This window comes from Corvus cornix, chromosome 4A, assembly GCF_000738735.6.
Source record: "Corvus cornix cornix isolate S_Up_H32 chromosome 4A, ASM73873v5, whole genome shotgun sequence".
Lineage (NCBI taxonomy): Eukaryota > Metazoa > Chordata > Aves > Passeriformes > Corvidae > Corvus > Corvus cornix.
The window spans coordinates 1289913-1310223 of NC_047058.1; the positions used below are offsets into that span (position 1 = coordinate 1289913).

The 20311-nt window shown below is 46.4% G+C and overlaps 1 protein-coding gene across 1 annotated transcript in view; it reads right to left on the bottom strand.

Annotated features, from left to right (window-relative positions):
• The window catches only part of LOC104691271 (rho GTPase-activating protein 20-like), a 30701-nt gene extending 15059 nt beyond the window's left edge, over positions 1–15642 (bottom strand). The window contains exons 1-2 of the mRNA XM_039572134.1: positions 15542–15642; positions 1411–1493 (exon numbers count right to left, since the gene is read on the bottom strand). Coding sequence (XP_039428068.1) covers positions 1411–1490 — 80 coding nt within the window. The 5' untranslated portion in view covers positions 1491–1493; positions 15542–15642. The remainder of the gene's footprint in view (positions 1–1410; positions 1494–15541) is intronic.
• Between the last annotated feature and the right edge of the window lie 4669 nt (positions 15643–20311).

A 20311-nucleotide genomic window follows, 5' to 3' on the forward strand; every position in this document is an offset into this window, starting at 1 on the left:
CAGCTGAGCAATGGGAGCCATGGCATCTTACAATCCTAGCAGTGGATTTCCTAAAGCTGGAAGATTACCCAGCTTTATAAACACAACAGCAGGATAGCAAAAAAATCTCACTGATGCTCTGGTGGCCTAAGCAAAGATGGCATTGGACCAGCTCCCTCCATAGCAATACATCACAAGAAACATTTAAAGCTTCCCTCCCTCACAAGGATGTTCTCCAGCCAAATAAAGTCAAGAATTTGTTTCTCTTCCTCACTTTTTTTTTCCCCTAGTGCAATTTAGAGTGGGTGGGAGGAAGGACAAAAAAGTCACATAACTTTGTCAAATGACAACCAAATGAAAATCAGTCCTGCCCTTTATATTAAATGATCCAGTCTCAACTGACCCCCCCCACACTCATTCCAGAGAAGCAGGATGTACTGTGCATCGATCACCAATGGTGTGATACAAAAGGGATATTCTTCGGGAGGGCTGGTCCAGATCAAAATGTCAATCAGTTCAGCTTTATCATCTCTTTCTTACAAAGAAAGAAAAAAATCAAACTAAAAAAATCCCTCAGGAAATGTTATTTACAAGACTGCTATCAGAGCAAGGCAGAAAGGACCATGGTATCCCCTTATTTGTCTCTAGCAGCGACACAGTGCTGCAGGAGGAAGAGGGGATGAGGTCGAGGAGGACTCAGCTCCCACTGTTGGAACTGAGGTGCTCAGCTCAGGGCTAAGTAAGCACACTTAGAGTTTCAGCAGAAGATGTACATGTCTGGCATGTGGCTCCCTGACTGCTGACATTCCCAGTGCTTCACACTGCAGGAGCAAAGCATCAGCAGAGACTCGATGGAGATGCAGGCAAGGAAGGCAGCTTTCCACTACCCCAGCTGGTTGTAAGGGAAAGCTGCTGTCCTCTGACAGGGACATGGCTGTCCTGGAGCATGTCTGGGTCTGGCGGCTCTTCCAACAAACATCCTGAGCTGATGCCATCCTGCACAGGGCTATCAGGGTCTGGGCATGCCTCCCAACACTCCCTCCACCTCCAGAAGCAGCTCCAGCCCCCTAACCTGCCCAGGTGTACCTGTAGCTGAGCCAGAGGCAATTCTCAGGGCTGTCCCTCCCCCTGGCAGTCCAGCAGATGGAGCAAGGGCTGCAGAGGGCTCTGGCAGTGAGTAAGCTGGGGGTGGCTGCACAGGGAAATGCTGAGGTGGAACGCCAGGATGCTCCTCAGGGGTGCTAAATGCAGCCCATGTCCTGCAACCCACCACGTCTGTCTGGTGCTTCGTCCCTCTCCACCTGCCCCCGCCTGCCCCTGCTGCAGGACCAAATTGCCCTCAACATTGTTAAATGAATTTGAAAACCAGTTTGATTTCAGTCTGTATAGGCAGAAAGATGGAAACAGGAGTCAGAAAGGTATTTCCTCTACCTGGAATGGGACTTTGATTTGCCAAGGGCTTTGGTAATGGCAGATGAGGTAGATCGTCTTCTTTGGACGATGGGCTTCATCTTCTGCAAGACAAAAAGATATTCAAGTTAGCCTGGCCACCTTGGAAACAGACCTGCTGCTCATTGCACTCTACAAATTTTCTTTTTGTCTAGCTAATAGTCATGAAACCTCAGCACTGAAAGCCATGATCTGTGCTGTCAGACACCTCCCTTCCCTTCCTGATCATTAAAACACTGCTCAACTCTCACATTTATGTTTTCACAGCCAAATCTCAAAGTAATTATATGAATAAACAGAGGAAAAAACCCGAAGTACGAAGTTCAAGAAAAACTTCCAAACATTCATACCATGGAATAGTTTGTTAGGGAAAGGTATAGAAATACAATTTAAAACTGGACCAGACAAAGATATGAAGAGCATGTAATACTCTAGGGAGTCGTACTTCATCAGCTGGAGGAATGGATGAGGCTCCTTAGTAGATTTTTCTCTATTTTCATTTTCCATGACTCACAGGCTCAGCAAACAGGCTGTTACTAGGCCCCTCTCCAGGCAGCCTAACCTCAAGACATTTGTGTCTTTTTTAACAGCCACAGCATCTTATATAACACAGAAGTGGGGTGACTGTAATGGTGAGACCTGAGAGTTAGAAATGATAACTATCCAAGTCAACATATACAGAGGTCACAGGTCTCCTTTTATTTGCTAAATAAATTTTGTGCCAGAGAAAGATGACAGATTTTAGCCTGGGAGAGAAATCCTTACATCAGTGACTCTTGATTAGTAAGCATGGGAAAATCTGTCCCATGGCTCATTTCTAATTTCAGCATTTGCCTATGTTAGAGCTTTAAGTGCCAGGGAGTTCAGAGCATATTGAGACTTACTGATCTTTTGACTTCTGAATGTTACAAAATGTGAAAAATTCTAAGAATAAAAGAAATCATGATTGCTGGTTGATGAGGGAGAGGCCCTATGGGGAAAATTTGTTCCTTTTGTTAATTGTATACTTTTCAAGGTCTGTGCTGAACACAGAAGACATTCATTGCATGTGAGCTCACTGGTTCCATCTTTGAGGACACAAGGCTATTACAGCTTGGCACCTTATGACAACATTAATATTCTTGTGATGTCAGAGGAAGGTATTATCCTCATATCAGTGATAGAAATGCAAAGGACAGAGCCATTTCAGTCAATTTGCATGACTGGTGTTCACCACATTGTGTCTGGTTTTTCAGAGCAAACTGGAAGGCTGGCTGGGGCTGGTTTGAAGTACTTGCTTCTGTTTACCCTCCCTGGAGCTACAGAAGCTCAGCATGGCTGCAGGTCTGTCTCCAGGGGTTTGTGTGAGAAAATAAAAGTTGGTTACGTGATGTAACACAGTTCAGAAAGGAAATCCATGGCAGAGGCTGGTGTGGAGTCCAGCTGTCAGGGAAGGGACACCCTCCTCATCTCCCATTTAGTTTATACCTTTTGACTTCTGCAACAAAAGACGTGGGAATCCTACAGGCTAGAGCTTTCTACAACACAGACTCCTTACTCCACGCCTGATCAGGTCCAACAGAAGCCTCCAAAGCACAGATGACCTTGTGAAAAAGCATGTGTGATTATGTAACTTGAGCTGGAGTGGGCCTGCAAGTGTGATTTAGTAAAGCAATTTCCTAATATATGAATATTCACTTTGCAGTATCAGTAGTGTTCCCTGAGTAGGTTCCCTGGGTACATATACATATGTAGACAGAGGCAGATGGATGGCAATTTCTCCCTCATACCCTGCTATGACATTGCCAAGCGAAAATCTGTCTTTGGAAGTTTCACAGGGAGAACTGAATAAAAATAACATCAGCTCAGAAATGCTTGTTTTTAAAAAAGGAAGTTCCTACTAAAACAGAACATCTGGCTTCTGGAGGTGCCTTAATAGAATAAAATGTTCCTACAAACATAATGCAGCAAAGCATCAGTCATGCACTATCTTAAGGTGGGAAGCGAGGATGGGTGTGGATGCCTGGGGGCAAACGCCAGCAGCTGCCAGCTGCAGCGGTCACGGATGAAGACAGGGTGAGCTGGTGCACCTCTGTGCCAGGGACATTGCAGATTGCAGCAGCGTCTTCAATGGCATTGTAATAAACCCTTGCTTGTGATAGTATTTTCTGTGCCAACAAATCCCACGGCACACAGTACCTTGCTGTAGGTAGGGCAATCATTTTGTCCACTCCAAAACCACTCTCTTCTGGGGTACAAGTGGTACTAAAGACATACATGGTGGAATTTTAGTGTAGGAGGGCATTTATCCCAGAATAAATTTCAGGGAGTCAGTACTGGTGGATCTCTTCTTCTGACCACTGGCAAGGGTTTCAGACTGTATCTGAATGGTGGCAGCAGTGCCTTCCAAGCAGCCTTGTCTTTGCCCACACACCTCACCTCTCCTGAGAGGTCTGAGGACCTGTCCCAGAGCACCACTTCCAGCAGGCACTGGGCTACCCCTGGACGTCTAACAAAGACAGAACTGTGAGTTTCCAGTGAAATGCTGTGACTACAGGACACAAGGTACTCCCCATACTTGATCTCTCCAAAAAAAATGCTGAGATCATCAGCTGTCCAGAGGTCCAGCTGCCTGACCCCAAACAGACTCTAGGCAAACCAAAAAACTGCCTTCCAAGACCTCAGCCAAAGTCTCTTTGATCCTAGCCAGTCACGTCCCTTTGGCAGGACATCACTGAGATGATGGAATCCCCTTACTGTAGGTAAGGCAATCATTTTGGCCACTCTGAAAGTAGCATTGGACTGAGGGAATTGGACACAACTAATTGGCACAATTTCAGGGGTAACATACTTAATTTGCATATTTAATAAAGGAATAATAAATTGTTCTGCCTTTGGTTTCAGTAGGCATACAAAGTAGAACAGTTGCTTGTGTGCTCCCTCTCCACATGGGAGAACCTAGGTGTATACCCCATTTTAAACAGTTTGCGTATGGGCCAGTCCATGTAAGTGACATTTTCTTAAGAGGCAGCTGGACAAGGACAGAGTCTCCTAACACCTTGAGTGTTCTCCCAGTGCCATGTAAATGTGCTCTGAATCCTGCATGCTTCTAAGCTCTACAGTTTTATGGTTTTCTTGCAAAAAAACCCCTCCCATCTCACTACACAGAAGCAGCATTACAAGTCCTCTGTCTGATGTTGGAGCCCCTTCATCCTCCTGCCCAAAGGCTGGGCTCAAGCAGAGCTGGCTGGGCTCCAAGGGGGGGGCTGGTGGCTCCCAGCCGGGCTCACCTGGCTGCCAGCAGCGTTGGGCAGCTCTTGCCCACGAACATTGTTTCTAGATGAAGAGGGCACCTCGTTGTGCTCCTCCATGCAGGAGCTAGGGTGTGTTTTCCTGGAGGTCAGCTTTGCTCTCGTTCACTGGGCACGGAAGCAGAGAACCGCTGAAGGACATGGCGTGATCTCTGTGCTGTTTTGGTGCCATGGAAACAGATACTCATTTACCCAACATACTCTGGAAGTGCTTGAACACTTCTAACACTCTGGACCATGTTTGTGCATTACTCATCTCTGAGCTGCTGATTTTAGCTGTGTATTTCTTGGCACCAGGGAGGTTGTGAGTCTAATGCCCTTCATTCCAAATCCATGTATGGTCTATGCTATCGGCTCAGCTGGCCAGCAGCAGTGGGGTTTTTTTCCTCCACTGGCCTCTGCACTTGAATGTTATTCTCCAGATAGTTAAGGTGGGATGGAGCTGAAAAATAATGACACCTGCTTAGCACAGGGTGGGTTTTCCTTCTGTCAATAGCTGGTCAAAGTTTGCAATGCCTGTAGCTCTGGAATGACACTGTTTGGTTTAGTTGCCATTCAGAAATGAAAAAAAATTGTTTAACAGGGATTTTTCTGCACAACATAAATTGAAATATTTGTTTCAGAAATATTGATACACTGTTTCTTTGAAACTACCCCGTGCTTTCTTCAACCCCAGTGTTTCAAGGTGGGGTTGCAGCACCCAGCTCACACTTCCAAGGGAAATTTGCTGCTCCCAACGCTCTTAGCTGCCAGGCTCTGTTACTCTTTTATGTGGAACATTAAGCTGTCAGTGTCACTCTCCCCTCATTAGACAAATAGTCCACTTCTTGGCTGCAAAGGTGATGAAAGGGTATCATATACTCTTCAAAAAAACCACCCCAATTTTTATAACCATGTACTCAGAGTCCATTTCATGCTGACATTCTTATCTGTTAGGGAGGCTTATGCTGCTAAAGACACAGTGAGAGAGAGTAAAACATGGGTCACAATGTCGTTGATTATTTGAAGCATCACAGATTGTTCAGAGCCTGCAACATCAACATTATTCTTATTCTTGGATGGATGTTGTGAAACACTTTGTTCCTACAAATACTCCCCTCACAGTATCAGCATGTGCTGTCAGAGCTGATCGCAGATCACTGCCAGTAATCAGCTGAGCACAGTTGTCAGTGGTCTACTAGAACAGGGCAAAAGTTACTGTATAAATGTAGGACATGGCCACTTAGTTCTCAGGCAGCATTCAAAAAATATTTAAGAACCCAGTTAAGAGTACAGAAACAATTCATCACTTGGACTTGGATCCATCCATGTGAAAGCAACTGCTGCTGTTCTAGCCGATAATGAGTTTACATTAGCAGAGGCATGCCTACGAAAGTCTCTTAATGAGATAATGTGGGACACTGCCGCCTCCTGCTCTGTTCATGTGAGCACTGGATGCTCTACCATGTACCCATGTCAGACTGCTGTTGCATTTCTAGTTAGAAAATGCCATCAGAGAAAGATAACGACACAGAAGAGGAAATTGTTCAGTGCATAAAACGGAATCAGGCATTAGGTTACATGAACTGAAAAAAACCTTGGCTTGCCATTGTATGTGGACTTAAAGTGAGTTTAGGGAAGAGTGCACCCGCACGACTGCTGTCTCCTTCACTTCTGCTCCCAGACTTCATCTGCCACTCAGCAAACTGTACAGTTTGAACATGACCCCTCAAGCTGGAACAGTTTTAGCAGGGGCTCCAGCAGCTGTTGTCTTGCAGCCATTCCCCCTTGCCTCAAATGGGAAATCCATCACAGGGCACCCACTGGGAGGCAGGCATGCTGTGGTTGCCTGCCTTGAGTCTCATCAGGGTGCTGTGCCACTCTGCCAGCCTGGTCTTGGCTGATACTGGCTTGAAAAGCTACACTCCTTCCTACATCATGCCGTCACCTCCTTGGAGGAGATGTGTTTTCTTCTCGGCCTTGGTTTCCTGCCCAGCTCAGAATAAGATAAAAACACTCCACTTCTCCAAGTGTCTCTTAAAGGTGAATATTTGGAGTTCTAGCACCAAGACAAAACCCTGGGCTGTGATTTGTTTCCTACACTGGCTTCCCCCTCTTTGCACAGTTCTCAGCCAGGGGAAGAAGATTGGATCATCTCATTTACAAGGACTGGCTGAGGGACTTGGGCTTGTTCAGCCTTGAGAAGAGACAACTGAGAGGTGACCTCATCAATGTCTGTCAGTATCTGAAGGGAGGGTGTCAGAGGCTGGACCCAGGCTCTGCTCGGTGGTGCTGAGCAGTAGGACAAGAGGCAATGGGCAGAAACTGGAAGACAGGAAGCTCCATCTGAACATGAGGAAGAACTTTACTGTGCAGGTTCTGTGCGCACTGGAACAGATTGCCCCGAGAGGGTGTGGAGTCTCCCTCTCTGGAGATATTCCAGAACTGTCTGCACACAATCCTGTGCATTGTGCTCTAGGATGACCTGCTTGAGCAGGGAGGATGGACCAGATGACCCAATGTGGTCCCTTCCAGCCTTACCCATTCTGTGATTCTGTGAAGATGCCATGTATAGCAGAGATATACTCCCATGACAGTGGTCACGACTAGGCATTGCTAACCAGCTTCCTTCCAGCTCACTGCCAGGGAGGCAGGCCGGCATGACCCGACAGGGAAAAGGCTCCAAAATGGAGAAGGCCCTCCAAAATACATGCTTTGTATGAACCATGGTTTGATGTGAACTCAGAGCTAAGAAACTTGGGTGTAAATATTTATCTGAGCCATTTTACACAACTTCATCTTCCTGTCATGTTTCACTAACTGCTTCCCTCGCTCTTACTGCTAATACACAGCTCCAAACAAACTAAAACATTTCTTAAAATATGCAGAGCCTGGTGGCAGTAAACCAGTTTGCAAGGACACACTTTGAAACATTTCCTTTTCCTTCCAAGAAATGGAACCCTGCTGGTTTATTTTAAAATGTCCCATATAAGTGGGACTGAGAGAAACAATTCTTGCCTGCCAAAGGCCAAGTGGGTTTTCCACTTGGAGGTGGAAAGGGAGGTGGCTGGGGATTAGCTTAATTCACACTAATCTGTTCCATGCCACATTTTTTCCCTGCTGCCATGGATTACTTGTGCCTTCCTCGGAGTCTGGAGCAATGCCAGCAGTGGATGGCAATGAGGGAGGATATCCTGCAAAGTGTGGAAGGGACTGTCACCACACAGAGCACCAGTCTTCCTGACTGAAGCAGGTCTTTCTGAGCAGCTGATGTAATGGGGATATTCTTAAGTGGCACTGGGCTGGAACCCAAATAAGGACACTTGGAACTTGTCATGGCTTGGGGCTGTGTTTCTGGCTACTGAACACAGCCTTGCCAGCAATGCCCATGCCTGGAGAGCACCACAAATGTTCAGTCCCATGACACAGCACTGCTCACGGTCCCAAAGAAGAGCAAAACTCTCAACTGTCACTCAAAGACAGGCAAGGTGGGGCCCAAAAGCTTTAAGCAGGAAGACAAACCACAGGTGTCATCCATCAACTGTGCCTCTGTAAAAAACATGGTGCCCACCTGCAGCTCTGTGTTCCCTGAGGTCCCAGAACCGGACAGAGAAGTGAAAACTGATGAATACAAAAATAAAAATATATCCTGCTATTTCCAAGCCTCTCAACCCTGATACAGTGTTGGTGGACAGAATCTCTAAAAGTTAGAGGCAGCCTCTGCTGAGAACATCCACAGGCGGTCTTTTCTCTGCAAATCTTAAGGTTCAGCAGGAGAGGGGTGTTTGTATATTCTGGAACAACAGAAAAAAAGCACTGCAAGAACAATGTTTACTGCTGGTGAGGGTCATTCTTAGATATCACCTGCAGCAGGAATACGCCCTGAACATCCAAAGGATACACTTGGACAAAGTATTTTTTGCATCAATATCAATTTGAAAAACTTTGAACAACACAAATACAAGTCTCCTTCTGTCACTAGCACAGCGCAGCAAATCACTAATTGATGGAAATTGAAGAGATCAATAAATATTGATGTTGATTCAGAAATACTTCTGAATTTTGAGCATTTGGCCTGGCAAGACATGAATAGATGCTAGATGAAGTGCTTCCTCCCCCTTCTAGTACTGGCAAGGGAGATTGAAAGCACTGGGAAAAGTAAAACCTTGTTTTATAAAATTTCTTCCCTTTTCTTCGAAGTCCAGACAGTTTTGTCACAATTCTTATGTCCGGGGCCAAGTAAATTTGAAATATGTGTTGATAATGGATTAGACCAAACATCTGGCATCTGTTGGGATTTTCCTGAAATTCTTCTTCATATGCTGAAAACCCATCACAACAGATTGCCCCTACATGTTTTGATATAATTTTATAGCAGGACTCTTCCCTCATTCCTTTCCTTCCTTTGAACCAATGCTGAAAGCTACCCCAGGAACATCTCACAAGGAATTCTAAAGAAAATCTCTACACACCTCTACACACATTTATGGTCTCTGGCCTTAAGCTGAGGCATGCTCTGACGATGAGCATGACATCAGTGAATAAAAGGTGACTACAGATACTACTCACATGGGAAATCAGTGGGAGTACACTTTTATAAAGCCCTTTGGACCATTTAATTTATGTTGGTACTTTAGGGTAGAAGTTTATGTTGTGAAGTTGTATATATAACATTGGAAGGGAACTTGCTGGGTTTCACAGGATAAAAATTCATCAATGAGGCCAAAGTAAATTAAGAATAATGCTCTTTCTTTAAAAATGCAAATAAACAGTTCACTGAATTGAGCTTTGGCAAAATGAAAAACTTGCAGAGAAGCCAAATCTGAGGAACAGAAAAATGTAACACATTCCTTAGTGTCTTTAAAATAACTCCTTTTCCCTCTGCCTCTTGGTTCAAAACCCCTCCTCCTGCCACATGAAAAATTAAAAACTCATAGACAGCTGGGTCTGCTCAGCTGCAGAATTACTTCAGCCTTTCCATGCAGGGCTCCTGAGCATGAGTATGGTGGTCCAGACCCTGCCAGGGCTGAGATTACCTCCCAGTGCTTGAAATGCAGACTACCCAAGTCTGTGCATGATAAAGGAAAATATAAACTGCGCAAGGAAGAGAAAGTGCAAACCACAAACAGTTTACAAGGCAGAAATGCTTCAGGTCTCCTGAACAGACAGTACAGCTCCACTTGACACTGGTACAAATCCTCACCTCTCCCAGGCACACACCCAGGGCAAGGTGCCAAGGTGCCAGTGGCCCACAGCACCCCTGGGAGACTGACCAGAGACTCACCACCTTTAGAACTGCCCTGGATTTTGCTCAGGGATAGAATGAGGCTGGTTTCCAAGCCAGCTTCCCCCAGCCCTCATGCAAACTTGCAGGAATTGTGCTCCCCAAGGAAGGTCCCATGTTCCCCCCACGTGACTGATGCTGCTGCAGGCAGAGGGTCAGTGGGCCCCTCCACCAGGCCACTGCCAGCAGCCTTCGGAGCCTGTGAGCTTAAGTACTGAGTGAATGTTGCTTCATGTTGAGTGATGGTGCTTCTCATCTATTTACAATGATTAAATCATTTTATTTGCAGCTTGGCCAGAGAAAGGGCTTTGAGAAGAGACAGCTCTGTGCATCTGGATTTCATTAGAGCTGAACATTAATCCCTTTATGCCTTATAAGCATCCCGTTAGCATTATACAGACTCGGCGGTTGTTAAATGGCATTCGCAGAGCTGACTGGCTGAAAAATGGGTTAATCAACAGCATCTCTGCTAGCACACACCATGAAAGGCATTTTCCTCCTTCTGCTGCTTGCTCATCTGCCTGTCAGCATCACTGTGGGTACACTCATAGTAGCATTTTCTGTCAAACTTCTTATCAGACCCCAGGATAGGTTTGTGCTGAATTGCAGGATTTAACTCCACAGAATTCTGCATTTGATTGAAATGAAAAATAGGCATCCTACCCTCAAATGAGGATCCCAAGATCATGAATTTCAGTGGAGCTGAGAGTCTAACGTTACATGAGCTGGGCAAATAAAAGTAGATTTTGGCTTGAACAATCACACTTTTTTGCCAGTTTTTGGAGTTGCAGGAAGGCATTAAGGGTTGAGCAGTGATAGAGGCCAAGAGGGAGACATTGCTCAGCTGCTGAGAAAAGGTCAAGAAAGGGAAGGCAGAAGGGAGCAGCATTATGTGAACTGAGCCCATGTGAAACAGAAGGTGCAAAGGAGAGGTTTGAAAACACAGCCTGAAGAGCTGCCAGTGGACTGGGAAAGGGAAGGAGAGAAGCTGTTCAGAGCTGATGAGAAGCTCGAAGATCAAATAACCTGGAGGCCAGGGGAGAGTTTGCCAAGGCTAGCAAAGAAATATGCACATTCTTTTACTACAAAGCTCTTGCTATGAACCAATGCAAGTCAGGCTGCGTGGCTTTAAAGAACATGTCCCATTCTTTGATGGCATGAGAGGTAGGAAAATACAAACAGTGGAATCACTTCTATGCACATACAGTTCCTTGCACAAGGCTGTTATAATTATTCCACAGGAGCAACTGCTGCAAGCCACTGCAGAAACTCCGAGATGATCCAAGGAAAAGAAACAACAAAGGCAGAAAATCTTGTTCCCTTGAAGGCAGTAATAAAATGCCAGTGTTCTGCAGAGGATGGGGGTGGTGAGAGTGGGTATATCATCCCCTGGCAGCCAGTAAGGCTAAAGCAGCATAATGACCCCTCATGCCCTGTGCAAGGGGACAGGGTGGGGTTGTGGGGGTTGGATCTGTGTGACAGAGGGGCAGCACAGAGGCACAGAAGCATGGAGGTTCACCTGCCCCCAGGAGCACCTGGAGAGTGGCCATGGGGCTTTTTGGAGATGTTGTTCTCTGTGCCTCCATTTCTAGTACAGCCTGAAGGGGCAGGCAGTGGAAAACTCCAAGAAACATTCAATTTAAAGACAATTATTCTATTCATATATTATTCCCTGCTTTAATTTCTCACAGCATTTCTTTTTCACTTTTGCCTTAGCATCTACAGTGTGAAAACTGCATCAGCTGAAACTAGGCTAAATACAGGACATACTATGGAGTACAGATGACCCCAAAGGCTTCCTAGAATCTGTCTGTTGTGCCCCATTTCCCATTACTTGATCTTAACATGTTTATGAATAAACTAATATATCCAGTCATGAGTATTTTCATGGGTCTTTGGTAAACACTTTATAATTTGACATAATCTTTCCAATTTTGAGGTGTTCAGAGCAAAAAACAATTATCCAGCAAGATTTACAGACAAGCTACATAGATATAATTTATGTTTGCCATTACTTAGCTGTTAGTATCTAGTAGTTTTACTAATTTTCAAGAGGAAAATTTTCCTGAGGTTGAATAGCAGCCTCTTCATGTGCAATCCCTACACAAGGACATGTGCACATACACATCTGCATACACACATGCACAAAGCTCTTTTGGTTATAAATTTCCCAATAAATGTAGCAGACAACTTCAAAACCAAACCAAAACAAGCCTTTAAATAGGAATTATGAAAAACAAATTTTAAATCACAAAAGCATCCTGTTTTGCTTCAGTTTCTCTCTCACATACCACAAACTGGGCGCCACCCTAGCTGTTTTCCGAGGGGCTAACTGTGGATGCCTGGTTTTGGAAACTTTCATATCCTTATCTGTCCTGCCATTTGGTCTGTGGGGACATGAGGAGGGCAGCACTGTGCACAAGCAAAGAAGGGCTGATCCCTAGTGCAGGGGCGCTGAGCACCTATCCCTGTGCCAGTTCCTCTTCCCACAGCTCTAAGATACCTCAGGAGGAAACACAGAGAAGTGGAAGATGAGAAGAAGTGGGGTTTATTGGTTTTTAGCTTTGCTTTAAACCACAGTGACTGTCACACTCCCAGCCTCTGGCTGAAGTGGAGAAGGTGCCGTTAAGCAGACTGGCTGTTTGCTCTGTCAGATGTCAGCACCCACAGTGCTGACACTGCCTTGAGGAGATGTCAGTCCCACACTAGCAGCACACAGAGGGGTGGGGAGCTGCCACGGCAGATTTCCTGACTTAGCTGAGAAGCCATCGACGTAGCTCAGTGTGCACCACAGCACCACACTTCAGTACGGCCCCTGGGTGACTTGTGTGTGCCAGCCGCCAGTCAGACACACTGCAGGGTGTCCCCTGAGCAGTGCTGCCAACAGCCAATGCACTGCTGGTGCTCCAGAGGCTGCTGAGGGTGTTCATTTGAGACAGGTGCATGTGACACAGATGTGACTGCACACAGGTGATGCAGGACACAGGTGAGCAACAGCCTGAGTGGCTGAGTGCTGCTGGGGGCATTCTCAGAGGTGTTTGTATTCAGATCTGCTGGGAGCTGTTGCTCCAGCAAGAGCTGAATGGTGTCAGCTGGCAAGAGTGGAGGAGTGTGTAGTATATTGATGAAAGTGAACAGAACAAATACAGGAATCTGGGGGTGTTTTGGAGGGTGCTGGTGTGACAGAGGGGTGGTGAACCTGGGGCAGGCAGGAAGATGGAGTACACTGTGCTGCTGATGTAATGCTGTCCACAAGGGACCAGGAAAGGATCCACAAGGATCTCTGCATCAGAGCTGCAAATCAGAACCTTATGCATTACAAGCAGGAGAGGATCTGAGAACCCTCATGGCTGGTCATGAAGAACAAGCACCCGCTACATCTTCAGGCTAATTAAGAGAAACCATATTCATGGTACATTTCTCATCATCTCCCATACCTGTGAAGTAAAACCAGTCTGACTACAGAGGTGATTGAATCACATCCCCTGGTTACAACCTAAAAGAGTTCCAGCCCTGGAGCTAGCTCCTCTGCAAAGAAAAGACCACTTCCCAAGTCTGGGGCTAGCCCAGTTGAATTATAATTAAGAAAGGTGGAGCACCAAGAAGCATAAGCAATCACCTAGACCAGAGCCATGTCAAGTGATCTACATTTGGGTTCAGCCAAAATCTAAAGTGCAACAGCACTTAAAGACAGGTAAAAAGAAAGGAACTGTATCCAGTGCTGTTGATGCAAAGACCTTTGCTGAGAACCCAGCGACTGCAGGGGAGACACACACACTATCATTACATCTCCATGCCTATCCAAAATTAGGCTATCCACCCATCCAAAGTGTGGTATCATGTTTGAGAGGGATTCCGTGAAGCCACTGACTCTCAAAAAATCCAAATCTACTTAAACCGATAAACTCTAATATTTATTTTCCTCATGGAAGGAATCTATGTTAATTTTTAAAACCTCACTAGAGGGCGATAAATAGATGCGCTTCAACAAAGCTATTGCCTGTGCAGGCAGTGAGATCTTGGAGAAAACTGGTCAGCTGCAGTCTCGGGGGGTAGGTTTAAAAGGTCTGTGCAGACCAAAACAGCGTCCTGAACACCTCTCTCTGGCTCACAGACTAAATACTTTACTTCTCTTTAGCTGTGCACAGGAAAGCATCAGTCCAGGGGCCCAAGAAGTTTACCCAAGAACTTCCCTGCAGCTGCGCATGAGCCAGCTCTCGGCGAGGCATTGGCAGCTGATTATCAGGAACATTCCCATTTGTACATAACCCATCAAGTACCCGTGGCTTAATGAGCTGAAAGTCATGCTCGACAAACTGATGACCAGGTCCTTAACGGCATCAGTGGAAGGCTGAGGTTCAGTGCCTGGTCCTCCTTTGTGCATCTGGGGAATACAATCTATATAGAGCTTCATGCTCCTGCAGAAGAGGTGTTCATGGCCCTAGTGGTCAGGCTGTGCAAGTGAGACACTGGCTGTGATGCTGAGGCAAAGAGCACCCTGTTAAATGCCCTCATTTTCCATCGTCTGCAGATAATGCAGAGTTGCCACATCACAGCAACACTCCGGGTTACACAAAGGGATCAATAGGCAGGGGTCCGCTTAGCAAAAAGAATGTTAAGGAATATTGTAAATATGGAATAACGTCAGAAGGTAAACGGAAACCCAGCCACCACTGTCTTAGGTAGGGCTCATAGGTAAAAACTGCAAGTGGCTCTAAAGAACTGGCAGCAAAAGCTGCGATGAACCATCACTCTGGATCACAAGGATTTACCTGGCTGTGGGCACACTCCAGCCCCTGGAAAGCATTACAAGTATTACAACTAGCTGCAAATTTTTAATTTTTTTTTTTTTAAACAGAACTTGCTATTTGTTCCAGTGGAAACTCCCTGCAAAGAAAATTGTTCCACTCAGACACTGTTTGTGTTGGATGAATCATTTGAGAATTTCAAACTGGCACTTTAGAAAATGCTTACAGCTTTCCCTCTCGCTTTCCATTATTTCAGGCTAACCTTAGTGCTAATATGATATTTTGTTGTTTGTTCTGTTGAGCTGAAAAATCACCAAGGACAGCTGCGGTTCTGTAAAGCCCGGGCACTCCCGTCCGGCCGCAGCCGGTGCCGCCAGCTGCCCTCAGGGGCGGCTGCAGCTGCTGCCGGGGAGGCAGAGGGATGAGGCAGCGATGGCAGGGTATCGCGCCTGTCCTTCTGTCCCGACACGAGCACACATAACGCACCCCCGACAGCTCCCTTGGATCAGCGGCGGGATGCAGCAGGGATTCTGAGAACACGCTTCACCGCACCGGCGCTCCCAAAGTCCCGCGTGAGTCCCGTCCCGACCGCAGGCACGACCCCGGCTCCGCACACACCGGACCCCACCTCCGCCGCCCCCGGCCCATCCAGCGCCTCCCGATCCGCCTCCGCGGAGCCTCCCGCGGCCCCGGCGTCGACAGCTGAACGTCTCCGCCACCGACCCGCAGCGCAGCCACCCCGGCGGTGGCACACCCGCCCTCGTCCCGTCCCGTCCCGTCCCGTCCCGTCCCGTCCCGCCCGCGGTACTTGCCTGGCTCCGCGCGGAGCCCGCGGCGCAGCTCGGGGCGCGGCCGCGCTATCATGCCCGCGGCAGGGGCGCGGCGCGGCCCATGGCCAGTGGCCGGTGGCTGCTGGCCGGTGGCTGCCGGCGGCGGCGGCCCCACGCTCGGTCCCGGAGCAGCGGCGGCGAGTGAGCGCGGGGAGGGGCGGAGCGGGGCCGGGCGGGGCAGGGCCGGGCGGGGCCGCGGCGCCCCCGCCCCGAGCGCGGCTCTGGCGGCCGGACGGCCGAGCCTCGGAGCCCCGCGGGACCCCCCTTCGGGCACATGAAGGGGTTCTGAGGCCGCCCCGGAGCTGCCCCTGCCCCAGCTCGCAATGGCCGCGATGACCACGGTGGGCGCTACCCGGGAGCCCGGAGCTAGTACGGAAAAAGAGCGACCCAGAAAGTGACGCTACGAGATCGATTTTCTGGACAAACGCGGTGGGAGAGCCAAGAAGTGACAGGAGCCGGGACAGCCGGGCACGTGTGTTCTGGAAGGCCGCTCTTCCTGCACACCAGGGCACCTGAGCGCTCTGTTTCCCACTCCAAGACTTTTAAGGCTCCTCTCATGGGGATTTTTGCCATACCAGAGAGAGCAGAGTGGTGTGTAACAGCCCTCACAGACTGGCCCGAGCTCCTGCTGCGCTCCATTAATGGTGCTGCCTAGAGTGGGGTCTACCCAGGGAGTGGGCTGGGATGGTGGGGCTTCTAGGAGCAGTTATCATAGAGAAGGCAGGAAAAGCAACAGGGGCCCAAATGCATTCTCTTTCTACCCCCATTTGTAGGTTTTAGTTGTTGTGTAGGAAGTTTTCTTTAGAAAGTTTTCTATCTGCACAGTAGAGAAATTTTGTGTCTATGGAGAAGTCTGTGTTGAGAAAGAATCCTCTTGAGAGACCATTCCAAGGTAAGCATGTACCAAGGAGTACCTGTACTTTCACAGTTCTGTCACTTTGAGAAATATCTGTCCTATAAAGCCCTCTCTGGAGATGTGCTGAAAGGGATATATTACATGAGGAAAATGTACTCTAAACCAGATTAAGATATTTTGATCTCTTTCACGTCACAGGTTCAGTCCTGCAAACGACTACTCAAAGTGTTAAATAAATGTGTTTAGAAGACGAGAGTGCACCACATCTCAGTCATACAGACTGTCTTGGAAGGTCAAAAGATTTTTTAAAACTATGAAGAAATATGAGGAGTACTGTATTTGCCATCTGGTACTCTGTGGTCTGATCTTTATTTTCTCTCTGCATACAAGATTTGACAAGTTGTGAAATTTTGGGGATGACATCTCCTCTGTCTTTAAACAACCCTTACAAGTAATTTTGAATGTAAGATATATAAGAGACATTTTCGGAAAATGAGAGTAGTGATTTGCCTTTAAAAATACAAAAAAAGGCAGCCAGTCCCCTCCTTCCCTTCCTCCTTCCCGCCTCCCCACCCCCCCCCCGCCTCCCTGCACACATTCATGGAGCATTACAAACTATGCAGTCCCTCCCCATCAGCTCTCATTCTCCTGGGAAATACCTCAGGAGGCATTTCCTGTAAGTGAAAAGGTACCACTGGGACAGACTAATTTAAGACTGCAGTCAAGACTACTGCTTGTTAGTGTTTTTCATCCATATTTTTCCATGTCTAGTGCCCAGAGTCTCAATATGGTTCTGCTTACTGTTGTAGCAACAATACAATTAAAATGGCACAGCCTTTTCCAAAGGATTCCCATGGATAAAACTTCTTGATCTTTTCTTTCCAAAGTACCTATTTCCTAATCTATGTGCGGAAGATGTTTCCCCTGCAGTTTTAAGTTCCTCTGAATTCTGAGTTTAACAACACTCATTATACTAAATAAAAATGCTTTGGAGCCTCTAAGCTTATTACATGCCCACTGGTAGTGGGAGGACTTCAGCTGTGTTCCTTTATCTCCACTGCATGGGCAAGGGGATTCAGGATTCTGTGTGCTATAGATCAGAAAAATGCGTCAGTAACAATGGGAACATTTCTCCTAAATTTTTGAGCAAACTTAACCAGAGAATCATCTTCCCTCCTCTTTGCCTCCTGCCCAAGAAACATCCATGAATGATCAGTTTCTGAAGAACAGTGAGTCTTCATAAAAAAAAGAATCATAAATAGCCCACTGTGTTTTCAAACTAGTTTTTTTATGGTATCACAGCAGCCATGTAGGGAATCAGATATGGAGAAAGGAAATAGTTGTATCGGGCTGGGGTACAAACGTTCAGGCACTCTTTCCAAGGAGCAGAATTAGTGCTGTGGAATTTAGAAAGGTCATCTCTGCTTGTGTTGGCTTTGCCTGTGACTTTGTTGCTCCACTCCATCATCTGTGTATCTTTCTGAATCACTGCAATGCTGGGTTTGTTTGGCTTTTTTTTTTCCTTTTTGAAATCTGAATACACATCAAGCATGTTTTAAAGCTACAACTGTTCCAAGCCAGCTAAATTGGCTGCAAGCCTGGATATTATAAGGAGGAATTCAGTCTTGGAAATCTGACAGCATCAATGGTCTTTAGGTCCCTGGTGTCTTTCAAAGGGGCCCTGAATGTCAGTGCTCCACTGAAACAGCCTTTTCTAGCAGGTAAGCCCATTTGTAAACAGATCAAAACCAACTTGTTACAACTGTAGCCCTTAGAGTTAAAAAATCTTATTAAAAAAGAACTCAGCAGCCTCCAAAAAATAAAACCCCAACACTTTGGAATTTGTTTTCAAAAGGGCATTCAAAATAAATTCCTTGACAACTGTTATTCCAAATTGTTGTGCTTTGGAGAAATGCAAACTGTGCATTATCCCATGGGAAGCATCATAGAGGGACCCAATTCAACACCTCTGGCTCCATTTACATCAGAAAATGAAGTAAAAGCCAAGGGATTCCACTCCAATGCCATTGTTTCCTTTGCTGGTTATGGATTTGTTTCAGAACATAGTGCAAGCAGGGAAGGGCTTGGAAAACTCCGCTTGTTTATGGGACAGGGCTGGAAACTTTGCTGCTGTCAGATATCCATGACGTTGCTGTGGGAGCAGCAGTGATGAGGTCTCTGTCTGACAGAGCTGCTCAGACAGACCAGGGCTGAACAGAAGGAAAAAAATTATCAACCAATAGGAATATCTTGTTTTATTTTTTGGAGTTATTACTTGATAGTGAAGAGAAACTATTTGAAAGAGTCTGCCAACACACAGGATCAACGAATAATTCCACCATGCTCCTGGGTTTGTTTTCCATACTACAGTGCTGCAAACACATTGCGTGACTCATGGTTTGCCATGCTGCTACCTGTGCATGTAATGCTCTGATGTCCAGTGGCCCTAATTAGATGAACAAATGTGGGAACTAGCTAAGACACTTCATCAAGTCTGGCACTGCACTGTCAGTGAGCTGAAACCAGGGGGGACCCTCCTTTTCTAATCCTAATCCTAACCCTAACACTAACCCTAACCCTAACCTTAATGCTTCAAGCATTAAGTCATGGGCTACATCTGAGAGCAGGGGATTGGGTTAACTGGGGCATGGGTCAGATATGTAAAAAAATCTGTGTTCCTGTGCTGTGACTTGGATGGTAACCTTTGATGTGTGAAGGCTAGCCCACGACATCCTCCCTACACAATGTCATTTAACACAGTTGCTTAGACTTAATCTTGTTCTCAAGCCAAAGGTTGAACTGGCCCCTGCTATGGAAGTAATACATCCTATAGTCATTGTGACCTCCTCTCCCTGATTTACATGGTGTTTCCTTTAGCAAGGCTTGCTGGCATCCTGTTTGCCTGGTTCCTTTGTGTGTTGTAGCTTCATTCTGGGCTGAAAATACCATCAGGATTTCCACACAATGATTGGGCATGTCTGAAGAGCATGAAGGCTACTAAAATGAATATGCTTCTAAATGGCAGATACTCCTTTTTCTTTCCTCCTTTAGGACAAAAAGTGAGTTTTATAATAGGATTTTTTGTCACAGTGCTCTGAACCCCCACATCAGGTATGCATTTCCCATGCCACTGTTGCCAGTCATTGCCCTTTCTTACCCTCAGCCTGAGGACCCTTACCTCTCATGGCTGACTTGCTGCTTTGTGAAAGGTTTTTTTTCACAATTAGCAATATGTTTCTTCACTGCTTGCCTAGTATTCATTAGAGTGGGGTGACACATAGTTTTGCTGCTAGGTCAGGAAATAAATGTATTTACAACACACGCCGGTTCTCCCACAGGTACACACTTCCTCTACCCCCAGCTTGGGGCTGTGCTCCTGTTTGCCATACACACAGCATGTCTTGCTGCACTGCTCATCCATCGAGCAGGATTAGAAAACACCTCACTCCTGCTTTGGCCCAAGTTATTTGGCCAAGTTGTTGCTGCTTTTGTAATTTCATCTTTTGCATTTACATGTACATAAGACCAGCCAGTTCCAGTGGGGTTAAACCATAGTTTAGTTGTAAATACCCATGCAAAAATCCACAACATACTGAAATTGGTGGGATAACTCCTTGGTTGACCCCTGTTCTCTTATTTCAATGAAATTTTAATCACATGAGTAAACACAGTGAGACTGGGCCATGATTTTAATCAATGTGATAATTGGGTTTTGCCTTGCTTCTGTTTCATACTTAGAGTCCTGCAGACTCAGAGGAGAAAGCCACTGGATTAGCAAAGCTGTATTTTCTATACAATTTTGCAGAGATGTGGGAGGGACCAGAAAGGAAAAGAGCTGGAGAACAGGTCTTCAGATCTTTAATGGTAATGGCATGAGGAAGGCTCTCCTCCTGTGC